General features: G+C 39.6%; 2 protein-coding genes across 2 annotated transcripts; both read left to right on the plus strand.

Moving 5' to 3' along the window:
• Positions 1-920: 920 nt before the first annotated feature.
• ndufaf5 (NADH:ubiquinone oxidoreductase complex assembly factor 5) lies at positions 921-11,912 on the plus strand. Its single transcript, XM_038734468.1, has 11 exons — positions 921-1,275; positions 1,999-2,039; positions 2,120-2,183; positions 2,340-2,387; positions 4,164-4,267; positions 4,854-4,893; positions 5,296-5,493; positions 6,411-6,471; positions 6,705-6,788; positions 8,935-9,017; positions 11,683-11,912. The coding sequence occupies exons 1-11, from the start codon at positions 1,021-1,023 to the stop codon at positions 11,767-11,769; spliced, it is 1,065 nt and encodes a 354-aa protein (XP_038590396.1). The 5' UTR covers positions 921-1,020; the 3' UTR covers positions 11,770-11,912.
• A 1,051-nt stretch (positions 11,913-12,963) lies between these two features.
• On the plus strand, positions 12,964-16,941 carry LOC119914931. The gene is made up of 2 exons (XM_038734479.1): positions 12,964-13,102; positions 14,546-16,941. The coding sequence occupies exons 1-2, from the start codon at positions 13,048-13,050 to the stop codon at positions 15,289-15,291; spliced, it is 801 nt and encodes a 266-aa protein (XP_038590407.1). The 5' UTR covers positions 12,964-13,047; the 3' UTR covers positions 15,292-16,941.
• The last annotated feature ends 3,619 nt before the right edge of the window (positions 16,942-20,560 follow it).

Here is a 20,560-nt window from a genome sequence, read left to right on the forward strand (position 1 = left end):
CTTTTTTCTCTAGCTATTCTACCAAGACAATATAATTACACGTTTAACATTTATTTCATATTGTTGTAAAGATTTTGTAGATGTTAAGACCAAATATCTCCACTAATATTCTAATAAAGGAAACAACTCTTTTAATTTTATGTTTTTATCATAGACTGTATTTATAAATGTAGCTGCAATTACAGTCACATCAAAGCACTGCTTGAACAAACTACTGTAGTCTAAGTAGTCTTTAATAAAAGTCTAATCAACCATAATTGTCAGTTAGACAAATAATACATGATTAATATTTAACTTAATTTAATACCCTAGTAAAGTCACTCAGCTTTGTAACTTTATTAATGTTATTTTATGATGAAACAATTAATATATTAGTTATTGATTCCATGAAGCAATTAATTGCTAAAGTACTTTGTGGAACAAAAATGTCAAAACATTTTCTTTTTCTACCTTTTTCAATGTGATTTATTTGCATTTCTCTATATTATATAATCGTAAATGGACTGTTTTTATATTTTGGACTTCAATATTTTTAGGTTTTCAATTTATATAATCTTCAATATAATGTTTTCAGGTTTTGGACATTTATGGTCTTAAATGAAATATTTTAGGCTTTGGGTCAAGGCAAGATATTAAGTAAACTGAACTCTGGGAAATTTGGGTGAACATGTTTCACTATTTTCATACATTTGATGTGACTAAACATTTAATCCCATAGTTTGATAAATAATCATTAGAATAGTTAAAGAAGAAAATGATCCGTAGTTACAGCTCTACTTTTATTAGTACTAGTATTAATGGTAGTAGATGCAGCTGCAGTGAGGTTTGAATTTTCAGCCCGCTCCCAGACTGTGATCCAGTTCCATTGTTTTCAATGAGCCCAGTAGAGTCCAGCTCCAGGTTTTCCCTCCTCCTCCTCCTTGAGGTCATTCAGCGTGGAGGGCAGGAAGAAGTCAGCTCAGTGCTGTTTGGAGGCTCTCTGCTTTAATCCGGAGCTGGTTTGGACACCGAAGCCGCAGCATGAGCAGCCTGAGGGTCCTGCAGAGACTGCAGACCACCGGCTCTGCTCCTCCTGCAGCCTCCTCTGGCAGCTGGAGCTGGATCGTGTCCTCCTGCTGCAGACTCCGGACCGGGCCCGGGTCTGAGCCCCGTAGAGGGCTGTCGGTGTCCGGCAGGGGAACCATGAATGTGTTCAACAGGGAGATGAAGAAGAGGCAGAAGAACTGGGCAGCATGTCTGCAGGACGGACACCAGTACGACTACCTGAGGGACGAGGTACGAGCTGAAACTATCTGCATGTACAAGTACACTTGTTGGTACTTCACTTGAGTCTTCCACTTACTAATCCACCACATCTCAGGTGGAAATATTGTACTTTATTATACTCCATTTATCTAACTAGCTTTAGTTACAAGGTAGTTAACAAATTAATTAAAATGTATTTCAGGTTATAACATCTGATGTTTTGTTTTTAATTAAACTCTCCAGTAGTCTTTACAAGTTTATCTGAAACGACTAATCTTTGTTATATTTGTTTGGATTAAACTTAATTTCTTCATAATTTTCTGTGTTGTTCAACAAAATAAAAATGAATAACAAAACTGAATATTTTTACTCTAAATTCAATATCTACATCTAATACTATAGATATTTTCACTCATCATCATTTCACTGAAGTTTTTATTGATTTTGTTTGCATAAATTGATCATTGCCAGTGATTCTTTTGGGAAAAAAGTGGTGTCGGGCCTCATAGAGAAAAGATCATCATTTCATTTTCATTTTTGTAATTTAAAATAAGTTAATCTTTTTTACACACCTGATGGTAAGAAAGGCTAAGATGTCATGTAAAGCAAGATCAACTGGAGCTACCTATGCACATTAAAGCATTGTTTGATTCTTATTGGCTAAATTATCAGCCAAAGTTTCATTTTCCAGTAAGATCCCTGTTTTCTACTTAAACCATAAGTCTTTTATATTTTTGTTGTGTTGAATTGCAGGTTGGCAGTCGAGTGGCAGATCGCGTCTACGACATTGCGAGGTGAGTTTAACGACGAGACAGTTTCTTCTCCAACACACAGGTTTCTTATCTAATGTTGTTCCCTCTTCCCGTCCTCTCAGGACGTTTCCTCTGGCGTTGGACATTGGCGGTGGAAAAAGTCACATTGCAGAGCATCTAAGTAAGGTACAGTCTGTCCATCTGGATCAGAGGTGACCTACATGTTAGTTTTAGCTGTAAAACGTTTCTCAGTGGCCCAAATAATGTCAGTGCCGAGTTAAATACAAAATGATCTACACTTAACCATGACTAACTCTTGGTTTTTGCTTGTTGCTATTTCAGGATATTGTGGAGCGTTTGTTCCTGACAGACGTCTCAGAGAAAACTCTGGTGAGTGTTTAAAGATATCATAAAAACTATCACGCATCAGCCATATTATTATGACCAAAGAGGCCATCAGGGAATACCATCCCCATTAAAGGGTGTACTTGGTCCACAGCAATGCTTAGGTAGGTGCTACATGTCAAAGTAACATCCACATGAATGGCAGGACCCTTCCAGTGGTGCACCCTGGCACCAAGTGTTCCCCAGGTAAGTGACGCACACGCACCCGGCCATTCACGTGATGTCAAAGAAAGCGTGATCCATCAGACCAGGACACCTTCGTCCATCTCTCTGTGGTCCAGTTTGATGCTCATGAGCCCAATGGAGGAGCTTTCAGCAGTGGACAGGGCTCAGGGGTTCTGACACCTTTCTATCAGAACCAGCATCAACGTTGTCAGCAGTTTGACCTACAGTAGTTCGTCTGTTGGATCGCACCACACGGGCCAGCCTTCACTCCCCACGTGCTTCAATGAAACCATACAGCCAGCGTCGCCAGACAAATGGCCAAATAGGTCATTATCACGACCCATGTTTACGTTTTAGCGACCCCTAGTGGCCGTACGACGGTAGCAATGGAGGAAGTCAGAAGACATATTATAAATCACGACAAAGTCCGCGTAAGGGGCAGGATGGGGTGGTTAAACAGGTCAACCCCAGGACCGTCATACAATAGAACGGCGTTTGAGTCACATGGGTTATATTAAGTTTCACGCTAAGTTAGATAGCGTTTGTTCGTTTAGTTCGTGCGTTGCTGCCGTGCTGTTTCCTTGTCACGTAAAAATAATAAAAACTAAAATAATAAACTTTAAATAGTTTGAACTTAAAGTAGGATACTGTATGTCAATTCCTTTAGTATCCTAACAAAAAAATAAACAACTCTCCAACAATAAACTCTGAACCAAAGTCAGTCTTCATAAAATCAAAATCATGATTATACGCCATGTTTCACAGTCAAAATCCATGTACCTTGCTGTACACCACGTCTGAATTAATTACCTTCTGTCCACTAGTGGCAGTACATAGCGCCACCCCATGCCAATATACAGAATGGCTCCATCAGACGCTGTACTGATTTCAGTCACGGGTCTCCGTAACTTTACTTAGTTTATGATCTTTTCCTTAAACCTAGCCAAGTCATTAAAACTACAATACCACAATACTATAGTACAATACTACCATAAACTAACCAAACTACACCCCTTTTTTCACAATGTTTTCCACAAATTAAGCTTCACATGACTTAAGGCCCCGGGACTTGCAGAACATTTGGTAAGCCGGTGCTGATATGGAAGTGCTCATATGTGTCGTTTTGGAAATGGCATGTTGGCCCATGACCCCTGTTCACTGCAGACCTGTTTGGAGGTGCTCTGACCCAGTTGTCTAGCCATCGCAGTTTGTTCCTTGTCCTGCTTCAAACACATCAACTATGAAGACACCAATGTTCACTAACTGGTGCCATGAAAACAAGATTCTCAATGTTAGTCACGCCACCCGTCAGAGGTCATAATGTTATGGCTGATCGCTGTTTCCATGCATGTGCCATAGATCTGCAGGTTCTCTGTGAGCAACTCATCCTGACAGCCCTCGTGTGGAATTGTTATGCGATCATATTCTAGTCATTCTGATGGCATTCGTTTTTGTTTGTTAAAAGATGAATGAACTGGTCACTTACAATCATTTATTAAGAACTCATGACACAGTAAATATTAACGTCTGTTTTACTTACTTGTACTGATACATGATGCTAATAAACCTTTTTTTGTTTTTGGCTCTAATCTTCAGAGGCAGAGGAGAAAGAGTGAGATCCTGACTCACTGCGTTCTAGCTGACGAGGAGTTTCTGCCGTTTAAAGATAACACCTTCGACCTGGTGGTCAGCAGCTTGAGGTGATTATTATATTACATATAATTTATTAAAGGTGGTTCAGGTTTTCTAAATCTATGGGGACACTTACCATTTTTCTACCAGAAGATGGTGCTAAAGACTTCAACGAGCCTTTTCATAAATGTTCCACAAAATTCAGTGATTCAGTAATTATATTTTTCTGCTAAACATCAAAACGGCCAAAGTTTCCAGAGCCCACGTGAACGTCCAGCTCCTTTCTTTGCAACTGTTAAAAACTAAATCTAAATCACTAAATCCATACCATCACTGTGTCACATTTGTTCTATTGAACACCCTGATATAACTTATAATCGTCCCGCTCTAATGGTGGTACTTGTAGTACTAGTAGTATTGGGTATGCCACACAAGCAATAGTCCTTGCTGTGTGAAGAGCTGCAGCTCCTTCACTGTGATCAGAAAGACAAAAACAGATGCATCCACACTCACTTAAACTGCAGAAAACTGAAGAAGGGAAGTTGTTCTACGTCTCCGTGCTGTGGAATCTTCCCCAAAGCATTTAAACCCACATTTTAAGGTGTTGATGTCTAAAGTGTGTATTTAATCCCACATTTTGTTCTCTTCTTTCAGTCTGCACTGGATCAATGACCTGCCTGGAGCCCTCAGACAGGTGATTGTTGTCGTTTGATGATCTCCTACTAGAGGTCGTAGTTTTGTCCCTTGTGAAATGAAGTCAGGATAAATGCCAATTTAAACTTCTGCATCGAATCTGCGCCGCATCCTGCGCCGTAGCCCGATGCGGACCTCCCTGAAAATGTAACTACAACTGCAATTTTCAAATTCACTTCTCTCGTTTCCGGGTTCAAGAACAAGAAGAAACCCAACACAATGCAGAAGGCTACGTGCCATCGTGAGCATTTATACTTGGGCATTTTCCCATCAGTCTTTCTGATGATAGTTAGAATCTATAAAGTTCAGCTGAGCTGCTAACAAGAGTTAACTCACCTTTAATACCAGAAGAGATGAGCGGTTTACATTCAGCAACTCGTCATTCTCCTCCTCCTCTTCTCAGATCCACCAGGTGCTGAAGCCGGACGGGGTGTTCATCGGGGCCATGGTGGGCGGGGAGACCCTGTACGAGCTGCGGTGTTCCCTTCAGCTCGCCGAGACCGAGAGGGAGGGAGGCTTCTCCCCCCACGTCTCCCCATACACCGCCGTCACCGACCTGGGCAACCTGCTGGGCCAGGCCGGCTTCACTATGCTCACTGTGGTGAGACACACAGCAACACAAACTCTGTCAGAGCCTGTTAGGCTCCAGGACCAGGTCACACTTCTCTGAAAGCTTCTTCTGAGGTCCCTCCTTCTGACAAATTATTAAAAAAATTACAAAAAAACAATATATCAAACACTTCTCACAGAGACACATTCATTAACCAGTGCCATGCAAACAAGTACCAATTAAACAAATAATTAGAAATAAGATGAACATCATACAATTACAAACCATTTATAATAATATTTACACATTCAACTATAGAAGAAAGGTCCGTATTTAATCTGAATTACTGACGAAAATAGTTTGTGAAATAAATATACTGCAGAGACTAAAACTAAATAAACTATCCTAAATATTGTAAACAGTGTTTATGCCAAATAATTAACAGCAGTAAAATATGCAACAAACAAAACTTCATTTAAAAGCCTGTCTCTTTTACTGGCCTGGTGTGGCCACATATTTTGACTAATAAACGCAGGTCTCAATTAGAAGCCTGGTCTGGTCTTTAGATGTGTCTTTAGAAGTGTTTCAACTTTTGTCAATATGGACATGATACACATCGTTAGATCAGTTAGATTCTCCACAATTCAATTGTAAAGTTCATGTAATGGAAACAATAAACACCATTGTATTATTCTTTCAGATTTAGTGGCATGTTAAAGGAATTTAAAGCCTGTCCCAAATATGTAGGCAGGATGAGTTCAGTTATTTAAGGAAATAAAAGCCCAGGCTATTAATTGAAGTTTTTTGGTGATTAAAATTATCTAAACTTAAACTACAGGTACATTTTAAAGAAGGAAACGTGAAATAAAAACAGTTTATGTTGAACACCTGAACGGGTCTCCTTGAGTCTAACATGTTTAAAGTCATCAGACTCGACTCATCTGTCACTTCCTGTCTTTCTGTTTCAGGACATTGACGATGTTCAGGTTCATTATCCAGGAATCACTGAAGTCATGACTGACTTACAAGGTATAAACTACTCTGTGTTCATATGTGACTGTTCTTTAATCAGTTTTATTTCAGTTTGCAGCTTCAAGGTGTGAAACTACCCACATTGTCATTTCTGAGCAGTGTTGTAACTTTTAATTGCTCTACATTGAAATGTGTTGCATTACAATCTATTAACTTACCATAAATCTAAATAGCATTTAGGCGTCTGACATCTTTTATTCTACATGAACTTTTATTTCCACGTTCTGCAGGTATGGGTGAGAGTAACTGCGCTTGGAACAGGAGATCAATGTTGCACAGAGACACCATCTTAGCAGCAGCAGCTATTTATAAAGGTAAGTCTTTTAAAGTAGAGAGTGATCAGCTGCTATACGTCACGTACAGATAAAAAAAAAATCACACACGTCCCCCAGTGGCTCTGCAAATCCAGCAGGAAGATTTGTGTTTCTAAAGCAAATCCGTAACCCCGACTTCATGAAGAGGACGTAACAAAAAGCCATGGCAGCACATATTTTAAACGGTAAACCATCAACTAAAAGGCAACATAAAGTATATTTGCCTGTAATGAATTAAAATACTGCACGCTGTCATAGAGTTTAAGCTTGTTCTGTATGTGAATTGGTGTCAACATATGTGTTTTAGGTAGCTGGTAGGGTAATCTGTTGACTCTTGTCTTGATTAATCGATTAATTATCTGGAAAAATGCCGATCAGTGTTTCCCAAAAGCCTCAGTTGAATTCCTCAAATGTCTTCTTTTGTCCACAATCCAAATATATTCTGTTTACTGTCGTAAAGGAGCAAAGAAACCAGAAAATATTCAGATTTGAGAAGCTGGAATCAGAGAATGTCTAATGTCTAATTGATTAATCGACAAGTCATTGCAGCTCAAGTAGCTGGTTACAGTAGATACTCCCTGAATGTCATCTTCTCTGCAGGTTATTCAGGAAAATGTAAAGAAACATTAACTGACTTTTACAGATTACCAACCAGTGTAGCTACACAGGAACACAGTTAGTGAGTAACGTATATTTACTCATCTCACTCATCTTTTTAATTAACACCAAGGACACTGCAGAGGGTTTAAGCGTGTGTACGCTTGACAAAGAAACATCACTTTGTCACGGTCAGCCATGTTTTTCGTTTATGTTTGGCGTCACGCACCTGGAATACTTTGAGATTTCAGGAAATCCCGACTCTCCAACTGCGAATGGAACGCAGCAGAAGATTAGCTCAGTCTCGTCAGATAACTAAAACTGTTATTTTTACATTTATGCATCGATTATTATTATTTATTAAGACATAAAAAGACCCAAAACAACAAGTCCTGTGTGTCTCACAGCCTGATGTCTCCTCTTCCTCTGAGCCATAGAAACTATTAAAGCCCATCAGTGAGCCTCATGTCCCTTCATCACCATGAACACACACTGTAGTTTATTTTAACAGTCCCACATACACCATCCTGCTGCCCCATATACTCACTACAGTCCCCAACAATTGCACTATTTCCTCCTGTTTGTTTGATTAAAACAACAGCGAGCAGCTGTTTTAAAAAATGGCAGCCTTTTTAAACATGAGACTAGGTATTTGTGTTTTTAAAGATTAACATCCTCAGTAGGAATCAATGGGCTTTGAGCTGAGAGCCACAGACAAACATATTTGCTCATACCAACGTGGTTTACTCCTTGTTTTGGTGTAACAGCTTCTGTTTTCTCTGTGTTCGTTTTTTCCACTGTGGGTGAGGTTTCCTTTATTAAACCTGACCTGGTGCCTTCTGTTCATCATTATCCACACTGACACATCAGATCAGCCTTAAATAGACACATTTCTGTCAGAGTTTGTTTTAACTTCCTCTTTCTGAGACACATGCTGCGGTCCTAACACACAAACAACAGTTCAGAAAGTGTTTTCTTTAAAGTAACCATTACTTGGTTAACATGCAAAGTGGAACAACACTGAATTCTCTTTATGGGAAAAGCTGGTAAAGAAACATGAAGCTTTCTTCACTTTGTTTTCTTTCTTTGCAGAGAATAGACATTACTTTATTGATCCCACACTGGGGAAAATCACTTGTGACACCAGCTGCAGATACACAGAACAGACAGAAAAATGCACATTAGATTAAAAAAAAGACTTGAAAAATACAATATATAGTAGAAATAGAAAAATAAGAATTTACACTATATACAGATGAAATTGATATGAACATTGCAGAGGTCGCAGCAGGAGGTAGTGGCACGGTGTGGAAAATAAATAAATAAATAAATATGATTGTACAGGACAAAAATATGTTCAGCAGTATAGCTTAGTGTAAATAATAAAAAATGTATTATATAAATTATATATACACACACACACACACTTACCTGTGAACTGAAACTTGCTATCTGACGCATACTTGTTGCCAAACTCTTCCTGTAAGTGCACTTTGATGGCTCACTGGGTGCTGGTGTTTTGCTATATCACTGTATGTCTGTGTTTCAGAGATGTACGGTAACGAGGACGGGTCCATCCCTGCCACCTTCGACATCCTCTACATGATTGGCTGGAAGCCTCACGAGTCACAGGTGAGACAGATACTGCCGGTTTAACACAGTGGTAGTGTTGTAGTCAAGACGGCCCAAACAGAGACCAAGTCAAGACCAAGACCAGAGTTTATTAAGACCAAGACAAGACCAAGACTTTTAGGGGCTGAGACCGAGCCGAGACCGAGCCGAGACCAAGACCAATTCCCCACATTACATGACGCACAATAAAATGCGGAAAGAGATCATCAGGTACTTCCTCAAATTGATCTGAAAGATCCACATTCCCATTAAATCACCCACATACAAACAATAAGAGCTGAAATCAACGTAAGCATCTTTATTCAACACTCCCTTTCCATGCTTACCATCACGGGGTGGGGGGACAGTCGTTAATGGCAACACATTTTTAATTAGGGTTACTGGTTGCATTTGAAGCAATATGTTTTACATCCAATCAAAATTAGGATGTTAACAAATAAATCAGACAATGCAAAAGCAATTTATTGATATTCCCAAAGTTATGGTCTTGAAATAAAATCCTGAGTCCTCAATGCCTGAGACCGAGACAAGACCGAGTACAAATGTGGTCGAGTCCGAGACAAGACCAAGACCATCAAACGTCTTAAGACCATTCGAGATCAAGACTGGTCTCGAGTACTACAACACTACACGGTGGAACTCCTCCAGGTTCTTGTTTGTTTTATATTTTCAATTCTTGGTCCAAACTGCTGTGTTCAACAGAGGGTGCTTTCACATCTGTAGTTCGGTTCATTCGGTCCAGACTAAGGGCAAAAAACTATACATTGCATTTAACATGTTTTGCATTCAACATGCCTTTTTTAGCTGTTTCAGTTCCTTGTCACACCACACTGTTGGCTCTGGCCCGAAAGTTGATGAGTTAGAGCCAAAATGCTGACAACATTCACATCACACTTTGGCCAGATGTGCCTTTGAACGTGTATCCTAACCTGCCCTTTGATTGGTCAAAATTACACATGCAGAAAAATTCCAATGGAACTCCCGGAAGTAAAGAGAGGAGGAAAAGCCAGCAGGCAACGTGCTGCTTTTGCAAGTCCTGATACCTCACAACTCCAAGTTTGTCCGTGAGATGCCATGGGGCCATGTTGCTAAAGTGCAAACTGTCAACAAACACTGGTCCTCATCCCATAATGCACAGCGCAGCCCACCTCTTCAAGGCACTTTTAGTGCGCACCTAAGTGCGATTGCTGCATTCACACCTGCCCAAAAGAACTGCACCAAATGGGAACATGGACTATGGTGTGATTCAACCAAACTAAGGCTCCATCCACACTACTCCGTTGTTGTTTTAAAAAGTTTTAAAACAAATAGGATCTCCCTCCACAGCAGTGTTTTATCTGCATATCAGAGTTGATCTCTGTATATTAAAACGAATGAAAACGCACATCTAGTGGCCGTTCAGGTACACTGGGCATGCGCACGCCGCTGTAAACATGAAGCAGATGGTCTCTCTTCCGTAGTTACAGAAGATTTGGCAAAAGAATAAAGTAATGCAGACGAAGAATCATACCAGATTTTCTTTGCATTGACCAGTAACGAGCTGGGACTGTTACTGAATGTAACACTGGAGTTAAAAGTGACTGTGACGGTGGAAAACAGACTGGGAGTCGTCTCAAAGTAAACGGTGATATGCACAGTACAAGTGTAGGTTATAAGTGTTATTTACACAGTACAGGATATTTTAATAAAAATACCAAATCAAAACTATCAGTAGCACCGTGTTTTTGCCTTGCATGACCTCCGTCTATATTAAAACTGAAAATGCACATCAATTGGCCGTTCAGGTACACTGGGAATGCGTGTGCCGGTGTAAACATGAAGCAGATGGTGTGTTCAGTAGTTACAGAAGATTTGCCGAAAGACTAAATAAATACAGACGAAGCATCAGACCAGTTTATTTTATTTTATTTTATTTTTTTGCATACACCAATAACAAGCTGGGACTGTTACTGAATGTAACACAGGAGTGTGGCAGCAGAAAACGGACTGGGAGTCATCAAAGTAAACAGCTACATGCACAGTACAAGTGTAAGCAGATAAGTGTTATTTGCACGGTACATAATATAAAAATACGATGTCAAAACCCGGTCAGCAGCATCGTGTTTCTGCTTTGCAAGACCCAATCAAAGAGCCGAGCCTGAGCGGCTGCGTCATCGTTTCTAAAATCCTCCATTTTGGCCCGTCTTCACTAAAACACCCTCTGGAGTTTTGAAACGCAAAACGGGGTCGGCAGCATTTCCCAAACTTATCCGTTTTAGGTCTTCGTTTTTGTCGTTGTAGTCTGGACAGGAGGTGCAAACGTAGCAAAAGGTCTCCATTTTAATTCGAAAATGCAGTAGTGTGGATAGGGCTTTATTGCGCACCTAAGTGTGATTGCTGCATTCACACCTGCCCAGATGAACTGCACCAAGGGGTAAAATTGAACTCTGGTGTGATTCAACCAAACTAAATTAGCTAGGTGTGAAAGCCGGATTATCACACAGTTTCAGTTGCTTCTTATTCTAAACACCCGGGTAATTATTTTTCTGTTTATTCCAAATAAGCAATTTCCAGTGTACAGCACAATCAGACATCATCACTGCTGGGTTTTATCCATTAGATTCAGGAGCACAGGAGACTTTTTTTTAAATAAAACTGCTCTAATGGTTTAAATGTTTTTTTCCAGGCCAAACCAGCGAAGCGAGGCTCAGCCAACGTGTCATTTAAGGATTTGTCAAAGATTGGCCAGCCGACCACCACAACGAAGTCATAGAAGCATCTGAGCCTCTGAACAGCTGCCAACCTGCAGAGTGTAAATAATGTATTTTAGTATGTGTCAACGATGTTTTGTCACCGGTTAAAAAGAAGTCGACATGTTGTAATATTAATAAATAAAGTTGAGTAATGAAAACTGCACTGAGAGAACTTATTGTATCCTTTCGGACAAAAGCCACAGCCAATAGGTTGCTGACTTATAAATAAAAAGTTGACTCATTTATCCACATGGCTGCAAAAAATGGACAAAAACATGCTTGAAAGTGGAACTTGTTGCACGGCAGCATCAGAAATAGATGTTAGTTCAACATTTGAAGAAGACAGTTGGACAGTGACTTCATGCCAGTGGACACAACAATGCAAGCTTATGTCTCTTGGATAAAACTACTGTATCTGAAAGCCTCTGTAGTCTTGTATATGACACTAATCCCAAACTACTCTGTCTTAACACACTCATTAGTTTCACAGCTCCAGTTTAATAATAAAATCCGATGGTTAGACTTACAGTAGATCTTCGACCAAAGGCACCATTCCATGCCAAATAAGTGGGGAAAGAAATGGTGCAGTAGCTTCAGGTAGGGCAGGTAAACTAGCAGTGGGCTTCTCTTCAGCGTGGGTGGCAGAGAAAACCCCAAAGAGCTCTCTGAATGAGTTAAATACATGAAAAAAGTCCATCTTGCATGATAAAAAGGCAATAACATAGAGAAGCAGCAGGAAGCCCGCAACCACAGATCTAGACCCAGCTCCGTAGACCAGTTTTATTGCTTCTTTAATCAGCTCAACAGTTTTTATCTGTGCTACCATGTTTGCAAAAGGGTTTTCTAATGATCAGTTAGCCTTTTAAAATGATAAACTTTGATTAGCAAACTCAATGTGCCATTGGGAAACAGGGCTGATGGTCATTTTAACAAAATTAACGATGTCTAAACTGTCTTTCTGATCAATTTAATGTCATTTTAATGGACAGAAAATGCTCTTCATTCAAAAACAAGGACATTGTTAAGTGTGTCCGAACCTTTGACTGGTAAAACATTGAATTGAAATTGAAATTATTTTTAAGGACCAGTCATTTTGTGTACATCAGTCCATCTCAGTTCCATTTTCCAAAACCCACCCTGCCTTTCCAGACTGCTCCTGGCTACATTATATGAGTTTTCACTAACAGCCAGTAAGTTTCATTTCTACCCACAACCTCATTAGTCATAACTTCCTCTTAGATAGGAAGAACAGTGTGTTTTAGTCGTTTGTCACTTAACAAGGTTAACAGGCTGCAGAGATGTGGCTTTACCTCTGCTTTCTCCTCGTAGGATGCTTCTGTCACAGATTTGCTGGTAAGAAAATCTCATTTTTAAGCTTTTTATCAACATTATGTTTATAAATCTTGGGTTTTGGCCTTTTTGGCCTTTTTTTTTGGACATTTTGATACCAAAACTCGCTCATTCCAAAGATCCTACATACTAAAATTTTAAAATGATTTGCCTCAACATTCCCTTACGGTGATCATTAAAGTCTTATCTATTAAGTTGTAACATCAGTGGTCTGTTCAAATGGGCTCTCCTCATAAACACAGTAAATATTAATCTTAAAGGCACCACACTCAATCAATAGAGGTGAGTTGTTGCTGGAAGACGGTGGAAACGAGGGAAGTTACAGGACTTTATTGCCATGAAGGTGAAGTGGTTGATGTAGTTTCTGTATTTCAGCTTATTCAGTGATGATTTAGCATTTTTGCATCTTCTGTCCAGAGTATATTAAAATTTTTTGTATTTATTTGAGGTTATTTATCAGTAAGAATTTATGCACAAATAGGTTTTACCACTAGGTCTACTGCTGCCAGTCAGACATAGCCTTTCTTCACCTTCAAACAATCAGCCTGCAAATAGTTATTTTGCTCCAACAGATAAAGTTCCTGGAGCTACAATAATAATGTCACTTATTTGTAATTTTTATTTTGTTCAAAGATGTTTTTGCAGTTTACATTTGGTGTCAGCTGGGAATTCACTTTTATTGGTATTTTATCACATTTATTTGAGAACTTTTGAGTTCTAAGCACGACCAGTAAACTATCTTTCTACACGTGGTGAAGAGATGTTTATAAAACTTGAATGAAGTACAGGGTTTTATGTTTTAATTTGAGGTTTGAGACGGCAGGGGAAACGAGGAAGAGGTGTTTGTTGTGTACTTAGAGGAGCTGGCCAGAAAGCAGACAGATTTGGGCCCAACGTGTGTTATGGCAAGTCTTGTTTGGGCCAGACATGGGCCGAGATAGACTTGGGTTACGGCAAGTGTGGGCTGGACTGGCCTAAATGCTAGCATTTATTTATTTATTTATTATAACGTTACTCTGACACAACAAACTCCACTCTCCAACTTTGACTCAAGTTTCCACCATCATCTATCTGCAAGAACTCGCCTCTCATAAGATTTCAGAGTGAGAACTGTCCTTGAGGGAGACTTCAGTTTCGTGTTAAAAACAAAGAGAGGCTGAATCCCAATCTCCACCCTAAAATCTAAGCCCTGAACCCTCACAGACTTAGCTGACATCACGTGGTAAGTGCTTGAGTGAGGGAGGCTCTAAGGGTCCGAAATAGTATAAAGGGACAGCACCGCACTTTGCAACAGATGAAGTTAGGTGAACTTGACTACGGCTAAACAATTGTGGGGTGGGACTTAATAAATATTACTTGTCCTCTTGTCCTTTAATGCTGTGAAGCAAAGAACCCAATGAACTACGACCAATATTGTTTACTTTTTTCTGCCTTTTTACTTTACAGACATTCCTGTAACGACTGTGCTGCAGAACACAGTGGCCGTGCTGCCCTGTCCTCATAAGAAGGGAAATGTGGAATGGAGCCGCTATATAGGTGGTGAAAGGGTGATTCTTGTCACAATCGAAAATGGCGAAGAGAAAAAAACTAACAAATGCTATGGTTCCCAGGCAGATAATTCGCTGTTGATAACAAACGTTCAGTCTACTGATTCTGCAATGTATATGTGCAATAAAAGTCAAATATATCTGAAAGTGACAACAGATCCCAACATGGTGGGTCCCAATGCTGGAAATGCACCAGTCACACCAAGAAACGATGGACTGGGTTTTGGGTCTGTACCAGGCCTGAGGGGAGAAGCTGCAGCAGAGGAAGCAGACACAGAGAAGCAGCGATCCTCAGACCTTTGGAAAGTACCTGTTGGTGTCCTCGTGGGTGCTGCATCGGTGCTTTTAGTCTTCTTCACCCTGAGATTCTGCTCGAAAAAGAAAGCAGGGACAAACTCCAACATGGTCGAAACTGTGACTGAGGTGATTTATGAGGAGATCAAAGATGGCGAGGAGCAGCCAAGGACGGAGTCTGATGTTGAAAGTCCTTACTACTGGGCAAGCATCACTGAAACACCAAGCAGCTTGTCACCACCAAATTATAATCAGTACAGCACCATTAACAAGCTAAAGACTGGAGGACGCAGCTATGAGGAGTGTGTGTACTACTTTGCTCAAAATCCACCACAGACAGGAAACATTTAGTTCTCAGCATTGGCGCTGACTGTCTGTTTAGAAACTGTTCACACTTAACAGGCTGAATCGCAGAGTTGCACAAATTGTTTAAAAAATATATATATGTATAAAACTTGGACCTGGGTAATACATTTTTTCATGTTAAGACAAAATGATGAGATATACGCATTTATTATTTTCTCTCTCAATTAGGATTTTTTTTCATAATCTGTACTTTTTATTTGATCTCACAATTTCACATTTTAACTCGTAATTATGATTTTTTTTTACCTCAATTATCTAATTATTATTTGATTATGGGCCTTTTCACAAATTGTTTCATTCTGACAACTTAAAATGTCTTTGCTTACTTCACTGTAGTCTTGAGGCCGGTAGTTAAGAATAAAAAAATTGAGGGAATGTGATGAAGAAACAGTTCGGGCTAGGCCAGTTGAAAACCCAAAACATATTTTCGCTATTATAAAAATCTTTGTTAAAATAGACAACACAGGGTGCAAAAAACTGACTGGAGTCATTCAAAGATCGGTGCAAAAAGGGTTTTTATTCTTTTACAAGACAAAAACCTGAGTTACATTTTGGCAAGCTAAAGATGTACTAACACCATCTTTTATTATCCTCAGTTGCACTAATTTTGCCAAAAGTTTAACACATCTTTTGTGTTTCTTATGTTAATATTTACTGCATTCACTATAAAGCTTCACTGCAACACTGTTGTATATATATTTTTGGATGATCTTGTCTCAATATTCACCATTAGAACTTGTAGTTAAAAGCATAATTTCACAGCAATAAAACTTTTAAAGAGTAGAATTCTCCACTTGCACAACTTAGTGTGACGTAAATTTTTATTTTACAAACTGCACATCAACTGGCTTCCGGTCAGCGCTACAGTACCGTTAGTTTCACCGCCGATCTCGTTAAATCTTCTGATACATTAATGTTTTGGCCACTTTTCATAGTTCATGGTCATTCATTCATAGTTAGCTTTGTACATATTGTATTTACTGTCAGTTTTTGTATGTAGTGAGCCCAGGAGAAAGCAGAGACAGTAAGTTGTTATGATCATTGTTATGATCCTGCTGACACGTGATGGGTGGATGCCAGATCAACTTCTGTGGATCCCAAAGGCCAGGAACACGAGGAAGAGGAACTACTCATCCAGCAGATGTAGAGCATGTCTCTGAAAGGCATTGTACAAAAGAGGTTTATTATGTCTAGCAATTGTTTCACAGAATATCAATTACATCATACTTCTATCAACATGAAATAAGCCTACTTAATGCAAACTGTGCCATCTTATAAAGCTTCATAATGTTGCTGTATTTTCACTACATATGTTCATTTAAAATGTAGCCTTGGCCTACATTTACTGGTTAAAACCATTACATGTGGTGTAGTAATGCTACAGTAAAAACATACAGCACAGTGCAACTTTGCAAACCAGTGGAATAATAATTTCCTCATTTCTCTGCTGGGCTCTCCTTGCTCGAGTGACCCGGATAATTTTGCCAGTGGATGGTGGATGAATTTTATTGTCCTTAGAGCACCAAAGAAAAGGATCCACTCAGAGTGTGGACACATGGATCCAGACAGACGTTTGTTCTGTTCAATATCTTTGTTGTGTTTTAATATAAACCAATAAACGTACTGTATTAAAAAGAGTGTGAGGATATTTCTCAGGGTATCAGCGGCTAAACTGCTGCACAGCAGAGACAGTATGTCTGTCAGGTCTGCACAAAATTTAATTTTCTCTCTTTTCCCTCTAACCAAAAACTAACCACTAAATGAATTTAATGCAGCTGCAATTGCAGAACATGCAAAGGTGCTTAGTGGGAAATATAACATATGTACACTATGGTTTAAAAGTTTAGGGTCACTTTGAAATGTCTTTGTGTTTAAAATAAAGAAAATTTTTAAAAACAATATCAAATTGATCATAAATAGTGTACAGTGTAGACATTGTTAATGTTGTAAATGACTTTTGTTGCTGAAAACAGCGGATTTGTAATATCTACATATTTACAGTCTGTGTTCTGGGAGCATTTGTGTAAAATCGGTTCATCTCAGTCCTATTTGCCTTTCCACACGTGTACATAGCTCCTAGCTCCAGTATGAGTTCTCACTAACAGCCAGTAACAAGTGTTATTTCCACCCAAAACCTCATTAGTCATAACTTCCTCTTAGATAATAAGAAGAGTGTGTTTTAGTCCTCTGTCACTGAACAAGATTCACAGGCTGCAGAGATGTGGCTCTACCTCTGCTTTCTCCTCGTTGGATTCTTCTGTCACAGCTTTGCTGGTAAGAAAATCTCATTTGTCAGCTTTTTATCAACGCCACGTTTACAAATCAATACTCTGTTCAAAAACAAAGGGGGGTCACAGGTGTAACAGTCTGAGCCTGTTGCTGGCAGAAAGAAGCACTTTTTGTGGACGTCATTTTGGCAAAGGAATACGGTGCAGCTGGTTAAGCTGCCGGCTGAAGCATCTACCGCACGGATTCAGATCTTTTTGTACCTTGGGGAGCCAGGGTATTGTTGTAACACTTTCAGCTTCAGCGAATAACTTCCTGAATTTTTTTATCTTGAGTACCCACATTTGTTTACTACAAATGGCAAAGACATCGTGAGTTGATGTCAAATACATGGTGTTCCTTTGTTGCAACTTAACCCCATAAACGGGGTGGGCTAGAACACATGCATGATGCAAAAACAGACGCGACACCTCATGATATGCATCAAAACATAGTTATTAAAACAAAAGAATGTCTCTCTCTGTAACAGACAATGTCTGATTGACTCGTGTGTGTGTAAGTTTGTCTGCCAGACAACAAACTTAACAGTATACTAAAAAACACTACTACAATTTACCTAATCAAAGAACATCTTTGTACATCTTTATCTTTAACAAAAAAACAATGTGTGTGTGTGTGTTTAATCATCCAAAATCATCAGTCACAGTGCTGACAAAGGAATGCTGGTAACCCTGGACAGCAAAACAAAATATAGCCTTAATCAACAAATTTACTTTAACTCAAAATAAGTTTTTCTCAATGTATTTTTTATGTGCCCGTTTTCATCCTTGACAACCACAATGTGGGATCAGGGTGGAAGTAGGTAAATACTGAAATGATCACATGACTCCTGTCTTATCCCTAATTGGTGGAATTGGTGGCGTTACAACTCTCCCCATGTTGTAACCATACCTGGTCTCTCTACTACTAGTCACTCTACTGCATAATATAACATATAACAATAATGTTTTACTTAATGCTGCTTTTTTTACAGACATTCCTGTGATGACTGTGCTGCAGAACACAGTGGCCGTGCTGCCCTGTCCTCATAAGAAGGGAAATGTGAAATGGAGCTGCTTCATTGGTGGTGAAATGGTGACTCTTCTCACTATTGATAATGGCAAAGAGAAAAAAAACAACCGCTATGGTTCCCAGGCAGATAATTCGCTGTTGATAACAAACGTTCAGTCTACTGATTCTAGAATATATTTGTGTAATAGAAGTCAAGTATATCTGAACGTGACAACAGATCGCAACATGGTGGGTCCCAATGTATCAGTCACACCAGGAAAAGATGGACTGGGTTTTTGCTCTGGATCAGGCCTGAGGGGAGAAGCTGCAAACGCACAGAAGCAGCGACCTTTGGAAAGTACCTGTTGGTTTCCTCGTGGGTTCTGCATTGGTGCTTTTGACCATCTTAACCCTGAGATTCTGGTCGAAAAAGATAGCAGGGACAAACGCCAACGTGGGTGACAGTATGACTGAGGTGATTTATGAGGAGACACCACCAGATAATAATCAGTACAGCACCGTTAACAAGCTAAAGACTGGAGGACGCAGCTATGAGGAGTGTGTGTACTACTTTGTCCAAAATCCACCACAGACCACAGGAAATTAGTAGCTCTCAGCATCAGCGCGGGCTGATAGATGCATTTAGAAACTGTTCACACTTAGGCCTAAGTCACAGGATGCATCACAAAGTTGCATAAAGTCTTAAAATAGTTCTTCATCTTTATTGCCCATTAGGTTATTAGAGGCTTCGTCGAAGGTTTCTGGTGCAGATAGTAAAGATTCACATGGTGACTCTCTCCTCCGGGATCAAACTGGAGTTTGTTTTCATCCACTGACAAAACATTATTAAATTTGTTTAAGTTTATTTCAGTTAAGTAAATAAAACTTGTTTGTGTTAGGCTATGTCAAATCAAATAGAAAAGATTAAAAGTCATTACGATTTTATTCCCCTCAAAAATGCCATTTTATCTCATACCAGCAGCTTGTAGAAGCAGCAGCCGGCAGCTCTTTCAAACTTCGCCACACTTTGTTTTCCCGGCTTTATTGCCTCCAACATAAATACAGTCACTGGAAGATGAAGACGGGGTTTTTGGATTAAAGAGCAGCAGACCACGATCCACCCGGCCCAAACAACCGGACCAGGCACCAAGGCGGGTGCAGTGATCACTCAGAGGAGAGGAAAGAGAGCCTGGGGCCGTTTTACAGAAACTTCCTAACCTGCAGCCCCCCTCCAGTGTATTTCGACATTTCTATGAAATTTCATATTTTCCTGAGTCATTTCCTTACAATGTTGATTACCCACATAGTTCGCCAAATATTTTTGGACAAATAGCTTTATTTTGTGCTCAAAAGTTGCAAACGTTGCTTAGTTGCTACAACGGGGTGGTGAGGTATGACTATAATAATTCCATAAGTCATACGTCATTCTCCAAGCTGGCGCAGGCGCACTGTCATGCCTTGTTAAAAAACTGTCACGCCTCTTTGTCAGAGCATCAAATAACCCTAGCCCAGATAAACATCGTTGTGAGCTAGCTAACCAGTTTATCATGTAATTTACTTAGAACTTACAGTCGGTATGTCTCTCTGTCTGATTGTTGGTTGTTTTCTAGTTTAGTGAGCTAAGTTAACTAAGTTGTAGTTAGCCAGGTGTAGTTAGCTAGCATAGTTATTGCAGAAAGTTAGCTAACAGAGGGTCTTCATTTTATTTACAGTGTAGTGATGTTAACACAGCATATCCTTAGCGAACACTCCAGCCGGTCAGTTTCTGGTTGTCATGCTGATGTATCACGTTCGACTATTAACCACACCCCCATTCTCTGTTTGAGAAAGAACGTTAACCAAAAACGGCAGTTAAAGAGGTCATATTATGCTCATTTTCAGGTTCAAAATCTTAATTAGGGGTTGTCCCAGAACAGGTTTACATGGTTTAATTTTCAAAAAAACACCATATTTTTCCTCATACTGCACATTGCTGCAG

The sequence above is a fragment of the Micropterus salmoides genome, unplaced genomic scaffold, assembly GCF_014851395.1.
Source record: "Micropterus salmoides isolate LMB-PRFRI ecotype aquatic unplaced genomic scaffold, ASM1485139v1 Ms_hic_scaffold_1, whole genome shotgun sequence".
NCBI classification, from domain to species: Eukaryota; Metazoa; Chordata; class Actinopteri; order Centrarchiformes; family Centrarchidae; genus Micropterus; species Micropterus salmoides.